The sequence below is a fragment of the Stegostoma tigrinum genome, chromosome 10, assembly GCF_030684315.1.
Source record: "Stegostoma tigrinum isolate sSteTig4 chromosome 10, sSteTig4.hap1, whole genome shotgun sequence".
NCBI lineage: Eukaryota > Metazoa > Chordata > Chondrichthyes > Orectolobiformes > Stegostomatidae > Stegostoma > Stegostoma tigrinum.
The window spans coordinates 61,585,949-61,596,524 of NC_081363.1; the positions used below are offsets into that span (position 1 = coordinate 61,585,949).

The following is a 10,576-nucleotide window of genomic DNA, read 5'->3' on the forward strand; positions in this document are numbered from 1 at the left end:
ACGTAGGTAGGGAGTTCCTGGACCAAGGGGGAGAAAATGGTGTCCAGATAGGGGGAGATGAGTTCGGTGGGGCAGGAACAGGCTGCGACAATGGGTCGACCAGGGCTGGCAGGTTTGTGGATTTTGGGAAGGAGATAGAAATGGGCCGTGCGGGGTTGGGGAATAATAAGGTTGGAGGCTGTGGGTGGGAGGTCCCCTGAGGTGATGAGGTCATGAATGGTGTTGGAGATGATGGTTTGGTGCTCGGGGGTGGGGTCATGATCAAGGGGGTGGTAGGAGGTGGTGTCGGAGAGTTGGCGTTTGGCCTCGGCGATGTAGAGGTCAGTGCGCCATACTACCACTGCGCCACCCTTGTCAGCGGGTTTGATGGTGAGTTTGGGGTTGGAGCGGAGGGCTGCCCGTTCTGCAGAGGAGAGGTTGGAGTGGGTGAGACGGGTGGAGAGGCTGAGGCGATTAATGTCTCGAAGGCAGTTGGAGATGAAGAGTTCGAGGGAGGGTAGGGGGCCTGAGGGTGGTGTCAGGAGGAGGACTTGTGTTGGAAGCAGGTGAAGGGGTCAGTGGAGGGAGGGTTAGGTTCCCGGTTGAAGAAGTAAGCGTGGAGGCGAAGGCGGCACAAAAACTGCTCTATTGCTCAACTTGGTTTACTACATTCGTTGTTTGCAATGTGGTGTCCTCTACAATGTGAGATGAAATGCAGACAAGGTGACCACTTTACAAAACACCTACATTCTGTCTGCAAAAACGGCCATGAATTTCCAACTGCTTGCCAGTTTAACACACCACCATATTCCCTGGCTAACATCCGTGTCAAGGGCTTGTTGCAGTGCTCCACTAAGGCTCAGCGCAAGCTAGAAGAACAGCATTTCATCTTCTGTTTGGGAACTCAGGAGCCTTCAGAACTCGATATTCAGATCAATAGTTTTAGAGCATGAATACATTCTTCCATGTCCTTTCATTACCCAACATCCCAGGCCACATTATCCCATGGGCGGCTTTCGTTACAAACAACCCTTTTTCACGCAGTAATGGCCCCCTTGAGTATTTTTCCTTTCTCCTGAGCTTGCTATTATCCATTCCCTTATCAGGCCAACTGCTGATCTCTCTCTGGGCTCCATCTCCACTGATATTTCAGTCCTCACCTTCTCTTGCAGCCCCCACCCATCTTCAGCCTTTATGCCACCTCTTCTTAGCTACAATCAGTTCTGAAGAAGAGTAACCGGACCCAAAACACTAATTCTCCCGCCAGCCCTGGTCGATCTATTGTCTCTGCCTGCTCCTGCCCCACCAAACTCATCTCCACCTATCTGGACTCCATTTTCTCCCCCTTGGTCTAAGAAGTCCCTAGCTACGTCCATGACGCCACCCACGCCCTTCACCTCCTCCAGAACTTCCAAGTCCCCGGTCCCCAAAACTTCATTTTCACCATGGACGTCCAGTCCCTATACACCTGCATTGCCCAGGGCCTTAAGGCACTCCACTTCTTTCTGTCCCGCAGACCCAACCAGTCCCCCTCCACCGACACCCTCATCTACCTAGCCGAACGCGTCCTCACCCTCAACAACTTCACTTTCGATTCCTCCCACTTCCCACAGACTAAGGGATTGGCCATGGGTACCTGCATGGGCCCAAGCTATGCGTGCCTCTTTGTAGGTTATGTGGAATAGTCTCCCTTTCACACCTACACTGGCCCTAAACCCCACTTTTTCCTCCGTTACATTGATGACTGCATCGGCGCCGCCTCATGCTCCCAACAGGAGCTCGAACAGTTCATCCATTTCATCAACACCTTCCACCCCAACCTCAAGTTCACCTGGACCATGGCCAAAACATCCCTCATCTTCCTGGATCTTTCTGTCTCCATCTCAGGCAACCACCTACAAACCGATGTCCATTTCAAGCCCACCGACTCCCACAGCTACCTGGAATACACTTCCTCCCATCCACGTTCCTGCAAAAATTCCATCCCCTATTCCCAATTCATCGCCTCTGCCCCCAGGATGAGGCATTCCACTCCCGCACATCCCAGATGTCCTCGTTCTTCAAGGGCCGCAACTTCCCCGCCCGCAGTGGTCGAGAACGCCCTCGACTGTGTCTCTCGCATTTCCCGCACCTCATCCCTCACACCTCGCCCTCGCAATAACCACCAAAAGAGAATCCTCCCAGTCCTCACATACCACCCCACCAACCTCCGGATACAACGCATCATCCTCCAACACTTCCGCCATCTACAATCCAACCCCAACACCCAAGACATTTTTCCATCCCCACCCTTGTCTGCCTTCCTAAGAGACCACTCTCTCCGTGACTCCCTTGTTCACTCCACACTCCCCTCCAACCCCACTACACCCGGCACTTTCCCCTGCAACAGCAAGAAGTGCTACACCTGTCCCCACACCACCTCCCTCACTCCCATCCCAGACCCCAAGATGACTTTCCACATCAAGCAGATGTTGACCTGCAGATCCGCCAATGTGGTATACTGCATCCGCTGTACATGGTGTGGCTTCCTCTACATTGGGAAAACCAAGCCGAGGCTTGGGGACCGCTTTGCAGAACACCTCCGCTCGGTTCGCATTAAACAACTGCACCTCCCAGTCGCGAACCATTTCAACTCCCCCTCCCATTCCTTCGACAACATGTCCATCCTGGGCCTCCTGCAGTTCCACAATGATGCCACCTGTAGGTTGCAGGAACAGCAACTCATATTCCGTTTGGGAACCCTGGAGCCCAATGGTATCAATGTGGATTTCACCAGCTTCAAAATCTCCCCTCCCCCGACTGCATCCCAAAACCAGCCCAGCTTATCCCCGCCTGCCTAACCTGTTCTTCCTCTCACCTATCCCGTCCTCCCACCTCAAGCCACACCTCCATTTCCTACCTACAGACCTCATCCCACCCCCTTGACCTGTCCGTCCTCCCTGGACTGACCTATCCCCTCCCTACCTATACTCTTCTCTCCACCTATCCTCTCCTCGATCCAGGTTCAGTCTGCCTCCCCCCTCTCCCTGTTTTTTTCAGAATCCTCTCCCCATTCCCCTTTTCAGATGAAGGGTCTCGGCCCGAAACATCAGCTTTTGTGCTCCTAAGATGCTGCTTGGCCTGCTGTGTCCATCTAGCCCCACATTTTGTTATCTTGGATTCTCCAGCATCTGCAGTTCCCATTATCTCTGATCACCCCCTACACTGGTCATTTATTTCCATTTTTGGTGTGGGGGTGGGATCAGGTTGGGTACATCACAAAATGCTGAATTTTGCAAAACTTGAAATGTACCATTAACTCAAAGCAAGACAGAAAATGCTGGGTAAACACCTCAGCTTAGGCACAAAGTGATCATGTGATGAGGTTGTCATAAGGAAATCTACTCGAACAAAAATTCTCTGAAGTCAGATAATGGTTTAACCACTTTTCGCAGCATTGCACAGTAAAATAAAACAGCAACTAAGATAGAGACAAAGGAGCTAATTCTGTGAAAAAGCAGTGTGAACTTTTGTGTCAAGATAAAAAAGGTGCTTCTGAGGGCTTGAGAAGAAAAGGAACAGAAAAGAAAAGGAACAGAAAAGGCAAGACTCTTGAAAATGGAAAGAATGGTGAGTTGTCAGGGTTGGTTTTGCTGGCTGTAATCAGATCCAGGAAAATGTTCAGACTGTTGAAAGGATTTCCACCTGCAATAGGAGGAAGAACTGAACCTTTAAATCCTAATGATTAATTAGTTCTTAAGAAGGGTCATATCAGACTCTAAGTGTGAGCATGTTTCTCCAAAGTTACTTCCGGATCTGCTAAGTTTTTCCAGGACTTTGTGTTTTATTTCAAAATTGAGCCTTTGTTTGGGAGATGGAAGTAACTGCAGGACTGTTCTTTTAATTCGACAAATTAACCAGAAGCATGACATTCCGTCAAAATGTTTCAGACATGTTTCAGTTGTATTTGTTAACCAATGTTGTATTAACTTTTTAAAAGTTATTAGTCTCTAATGGAATTGTGAAAATTTTAAATTTATTTTGAACTTATTGAAGCAAAAAAAAACTAAAAGATATCCTAAAAAAACAAAGTAATACAAGCATTTTTATAAATAGTAAACTCAGAATTTAATGTTGAACTGGAAATGGAAACTTAATTAGTATAATGAAAGGGATACTTTTTGGCTGTAGACAGGACACTGACTTTCTAAATAACTTTAACGGAATTGTCTCTCAGCAATTGTAATTTATACATGAAAGATATATCTTAACAAAGTTAATTAGTACATACCAGGAACCTCAAAAAATGCAAATATTCACAGCAAGCTTCAATTTCAAAACTATTTTTCAATGTTATTTATTCTATGTATACTAACTTACTTTTATCCAGCTTTTAGCATAAAACAATAAATAACTATCATGTGGTTACAAACAGGTTACTGGCACTTTTCAAATGGAGCCAGTTTTTGCTTAGACATATTAAATTGTAAACAACGAGAGTATGTTACAAGTGTGTCCCTCTCCTTGATAACGTACTATGATGTGCTTTGCTCAGACCACAGAACTTGCTCAAATACAGAAACATTAAAATCTAATCCAGGACACCAACCAAATAGTGTCACAGTCTAAGGATGTGGATAAAACCAGTTCGAACTGAGATGAAGAGAAATGTCTTCACCCAGGGAGTGCTAAGCTTATGGAATTCACTACCACAGAAAGCCGTCAAGCCCAAATTTTTATATGATTTCAAGAATTAGTTGGAGAGCACTTGTGTCTAATGGGATCAAGGATATTAGGGAGAAACAGGAACAGACCTCTCAGTTGGATGATCACACGAATGGCAAAGGTGGCTCAAAGGGAAGAATGGTCTACTTTTGCCCCTCTTTCTTAGGTTTCTGTATTTAATTTCAATCACCAACTGAATCTCATGAACTGTTGTCCACAAAACAAAAGCATTATATTCTGCATCAGGTTATCTTCTAAAAGTAAACTTTGATGGCTAGATTAGCAATAATCTGTGCCATCATGTAGAGAGCTGAAACAGTTAGAATAGAATGATAATCTGCCTTTTTGGACCATTTTAATGAAAGGTGTATTTGGACTACAATACTGAAGTACTCAAGTGACAGTTTTTTGATTCACGCAAGTCATTACAATGAGGAACTACTTGTTCTTAGATAATCATTTGGTATAACAGATGGTCTCAATTGTGTGGTGTGGGTATGCTTATATAAATGCTGTTATGAAGACTTCATAATTAGTAATTTGCTGACTTGAGTTGAAAGGATTGTGGAGATACCTGAACTGTTTTATTTTTAAAAGGTGAATGAGACTTTTTTGGAACTCTTTTTAAATTAGTCACTCTTGGAAACTGCACAGTGCCAGCTAATTGCCAATCTGGTTTATCTGAAACCTCTTTGGGGAAAAAGAAGTACTGTTTGTACTACTGATTGGCTGCTAGTTCTTCCTGGAGATTGTTTGTTTGAATTTCAATTGGGAAAAAAAGCTGAAGGAAAGAAGTCTTCCAATTCAGCTGAAGAGCCCTTCCTGTCAGTCAAGTATGGTATGGCATGGAAATAGGATTAGACCACTCAGCATGTTGAGCCTCCTCTGCCATTCAATATAATCAAGGACGATTATTCATGTCAATGCCTTTTCCCCACACTATCTCCACATCCCTTTACATTAACGATTATTTAGAAATCTGTTGATCTCTACCTTGAACATTTATAGTGACCGAAATTCCACACCCTTTTAGGGCAGAGAATTCCAAAAGTTACAACCTTCTGAATAAAAATTCTCCTCAACTCAGTCATAAGTGGGTTCCACTATTTTGAAATTGTGCTTTTTGGAGCCCACATCCAGCTGATCTTGCGTGAGAAAATTTTGATTTTCCCTGAATAGATCTGCTAAGTTCCCCTGTGGCAACTGCATATGTTCAGTGATAGCTGTCTTTGGTGCACCAGAGTGTCAGACCAACAGCCATATGAATACCTTAGTTCTTGAAGGAAAAATGGTAAGACTTATTGGCAGAAGTGATTTTTTTTTCATTTAAAAATGAATCTGCAGAGAAATCCTGTTTCTTCGTTTTCCTTTGCCTGATGTGTGTTTTAACCAGGCTATTTAGAGGAATAAATGTTTAGTTCTCAAACCGCGTTCAGCAATTATACACTTCATAGATTAAGTTTTCTTTTTCCATAACAAATCAATTTTGTACTCAAAATGCCTAGTAAATACCTCTTCTGTATTCTAAGTCTAATATAGAGAAAGCATTGGTCATAATGGGAACCGAGAAACTAGAGGGACGTTTATCCTACCTAGATCCTAACATGGATATGAAAAAAGAAAACTGGCCCCAATTTTAATCAGTTAAAAATATGGATATTATCAAACATTTTAATTATTTGTGAACAATTAACTGATAATTACCAGATACCATTGCGACATGCATCGCTGAATCTCTTTTTAAACGCAGAAACTGTGTGGGCCAGAACAATATTGTTTTCGCTGTGGACACACAGATGCCATTGTTTCAGAGCAAGACCATTCCTCTACATAAATAATGAGTGCCTTGAGAAAAGGCAGAGCAAAATAAGAGTGACAAACGCCTGATACTGATAACACCAGAAGATCCCCATCGACCGCTGGGTTCATAGCCAGATCATCAATCCCAGTTTGTTACAACCGAGGTTTCTTCGGCTTGACACGGCACCCGGCCAACCTGCCGGTCTTTTATTTTTGCACACATAACAGCGACCTATCAGGAATGCCGGAGTTTCCAATCTTTCGCCTGTGTAATCACAACAACAGCTGTTGTCAAGCGGCTACTCACCGATCTGCTTCTCTCGCACGGACGCCGCCATCTTGGATTCGTCTGACGTTGCTCCGGATGACGTGGCAGCTCCGACTCAGAGCCTGCGCGGCACCGTAATGATCCACATAGTCGGGCCCCTGTGTGCCGTGGTTGTCTTTTACCGTAATGATTCCAATCGCTGGGCCAGTGAGCAGTGTCAGTTGTGGTCGCGTAAGCAGACTTCCACTTGCATAATTCCACTTTGAATTAAGTGACAGTTTGACATCAAACAGGATGTTGTGCATTCTGGATGTTTGCCAGAAGACCACGGAAACACTATTCATAATTTTCTGATGAAGGGTCTAGGCCTGAAACGTCAGCTTTTGTGCTCCTGAGATGCTGCTGGGCCTGCTGTGTTCATCCAGCCTCACATTTTATTATCTTGGATTCTCCAGCATCTGCAGTTCCCATTATCTCTCATAATTTTCAAATCTGTTTTCTCAACAAAATCTTTCAGGAATCACTGAAGTCAGGGAGGATCCAAGAGGACAGGAAAATAGCTCATGTAGTAACCCTGTTTAAGAAGAGAAATTATACGTCAGTTAACCTGACCTCAGTTGTTGGTAAGATTTCAGAGTCCATTGTTAAGGATGAGATTGCAGTGTACTTGGAAGTGCATGCTAAAATAGAACTGAGTCATCAACGGCTTTGTGAAAGGGAAGTCATGCACAACAAATCTGTTAGAATTTGCTGAGGAGATAACAAATGAGTTAAACAAATGAGAGCCAATGCTTGTAATCTGTTTCAATTTCCAGAAGGCCCTTGACAAGGTGCTGTTTAGAAGCCTGTCAGGAGGAGCAGCATGGTGTTAGGGGTGAGGTACTGACATTGACAGAGGTTGGCTGTCTGTCAGAAAGCAGACAGTAGGGATAAAGGGGACTTTTCCAGTACTGTAAGCAGGTAACTAGTGAAATTGCAAGCGTCTGTATCAGGATCACAACTATTCACGTTCCAGCAAAAATACATGTTTAGACTATTTTCTAATTGGGGAAACATTTTGGAAGCAATCAAAAGTGAGGGACATTCAGGAAGAACAGGAAGGGTTATGGCATAATGGAGTTGGACGGGAGATAAAGCACAGTATCTTCCACAGCGTATCTTCTAAAGGGCTAGTGAGCATTGGTGGACATTGTGTCCTCCCTCTCCGATGACACCTAGGTATGAATGTAACTGCAGAAAGGGGAAAAACAGTTGGCAGAGATGACGTCCTGGAATAACCTGCTGATAGCCAGCCTGGCCAAGCCTAGGCATATACCCAGGAGGACAGCCTCCAAACTACCCACAGGCCCCTGCTCTGAATGCCCAAAGATCGAGAGTGTTGAGGTGCAACCAAAAAACAGAACTGGCAATTTTTCAAATAATCAAAAAGGATGCGCAAGTGTTCACAACCAATATATATATATAACCCTGCTGACTACGATCCTCAGTGCTGTTGCTTTAAAGGCGGCACGCTGGCTCAGTGGATAGCACTGCTGCCTCACAGTGCTAAGGACCCAGGTTCAATTCCACCCTCGGGCAACGTTCTCTGTGGAATTCACATGTTCTCTGTGTGGGTTTCTGCTGGTTGCTCGGATTTCCTCCCACAGCCCAAAGATGTGCAAATTAGGTGGATTGGCCATGCTGAATTGTTATAGGGTTCAGGAATGTTTAGTCGTGGTGAGTTAGCTATGGAAATGCGGGGTAGGGGGATACTGTTCAGACAAGTGTGTAGATTGGGCCATTAGCCATTGGAAACATAGGCTTAAAGAATAGGGTGTAGGAATCAGTCAGAGTTTGGATGGGATGCTCTGCAGAGGGTCAGCATGGACCTATTGGGCTGAATGGCCTGTTTCCACACTGTAGGGAATCTATTCTATTCACACATGGTCCATGGTGCCACAAATAAAGAGATGGGCTTGGAGTTTGTGAACTGCTATAATCTGTGGTTATAAGTAACTGTTGTGTAGCTTGGGTTGTGGGTGTCGAGGCTGCACTGAGGATGTTATCCAGCATGGTAATGAAATGGTTGCGGAACAACAAAGCAGCTTTGCGAACCAACCAACCTCAAGTAACTGCTGTGTGCAACATCCTTCACCCCAGGTCCCTGATCGAAAATGGGAGGACTCCCACTCAGACGGCCTTCCATGTGGAATCCCCACTGCTCAGCAGCAAAACACCATGCCAACGCATGTCCAAGTGGCAGATGAAGGAGGCAAAGTGGAAGGTGTACAACAGCAGCCTGTACAAAAATACCTCTTTACATGGTGAAAAGTCTCACTCACAAACTGAACAGGCAGCTCAGGTTGTAGGACACAGGCTCCCAAGAGATTCAGATCCCTAAAGGCAATGTGAAATTCTGTCTAAGCAGAGGTCAATTAATTTTTAAAAAAATTTATTCTAAAATGATTCTAAAAAAATTTCTAAAATTTATTGAACCAAACAATTTAAAAATAGTAATTAAAAACATTCACATGATCTTTAAATACTGCTCTTCATGTATGTTGCTTTCCTGTTAAAAGGTGCTATGTACAAGTCCATTCTGCCCAAAACTATACAGATTTACAACATCAACCAAACCATCAGAGTATCTTATCCTCTGAATTTAGAGTGTTATCATATTGTAACTTTAAACATGCAAAATTTTAAAAGAATATTTTATGAAGCCTCATACATAGACAGTGGAACAACAATGGCAGGAGTTTCTGGGAGTAATTCAGGAGATGCAGCAAAAATTCATCCCCAGGAAAAAGCATGGTACAGGGATGCTGAGGCAACCATGGCTGACTGAGGAAGTCAGGGATAGCATAAAAGCAAAACAGAAAGCATACAATGTGGTGAATGGCAGTGGGAAATCAGAGGACTGGGAAACTTACAAAGACCAACAGAAGGCAACAAAAAAAGGGGTAAGCTAGCCTGTAACGTAAATGAAGACTGTAAGAGTTTCTATAAATATATAAAAGGCAAATGAGAGACAAAAGTGGACATTGGACCACTGCAAAATGATGGACGATGGATTGTAGTGGGGAACAAGGAAATGGCTGAGGAACTGAATAATAATTACTTTGCGTCAGTCTTCATGGTAGGAGATATGAGTAATCTCCCAAAAATTCAAGAGAATTAGGGGGCAGAGCTGAGAATGGTGGCCATCATGAAGGAAATAGTGCTATTAACACTGGTTGGCCTGAAGGTGGATAAATTCCCTGCACCAGATGGACTACACCCCAGAGTTCGAAAGGAGATGGCTGAAGAGATAGTGGAAGCATTAGTGGTGATCTTTCAAGAATCATTTGAGTCAGGGAGGGTCCCAAAGGACTAGAAAATCATTAATGTGACACCCCTGTTTAAAAAGAGAATAAGGCAAAAGACAGAAAATTACAGGATGATTAGCCTAACCTCGGTTTTGGGTAAGATTGGAGTTCATTATAAAGGATGAGATTTCTGAATATTTGCAAGTGTATGGTAAAATAGGGCAAAGTCAGCATGGTTTCATCAAGGGGAGGCCATGCCTGACAAGTCTGCTAAAATTCTTTGAGGAAGTAACATGTAGGGTAGACCAAGGAGAGCCAATTGATGTTAATTACCTGGACTTCAGGGCGGTGTTTGACAAGGTGCTGCACAGGAGGCCGCTGAGTAAGATAAGGGCCTGTGGTGTTCGAGGCAAAGCGCTAGCATGGATAGAAGATTGGCTGTCTGGCAGAAAGCAGAGAGTGGGAATAAAAGGGTCTTTTTCAGGATGGCAGCCAGTGACAAGTGGTGTTCTACAAGGGTCAGAGGATCACAACTTTT

General features: G+C 44.2%; 1 protein-coding gene across 1 annotated transcript in view; it reads right to left on the reverse strand.

The window, feature by feature from the left end:
- The window catches only part of scfd1 (sec1 family domain containing 1), a 169,418-nt gene extending 162,540 nt beyond the window's left edge, over nucleotides 1-6,878 (reverse strand). Inside the window, exon 1 of the mRNA XM_048538268.2 lies at nucleotides 6,791-6,878. Within this exon, the coding sequence (XP_048394225.1) occupies nucleotides 6,791-6,821 (31 nt within the window). The 5' untranslated portion in view covers nucleotides 6,822-6,878. The remainder of the gene's footprint in view (nucleotides 1-6,790) is intronic.
- Nucleotides 6,879-10,576: the final 3,698 nt, after the last annotated feature.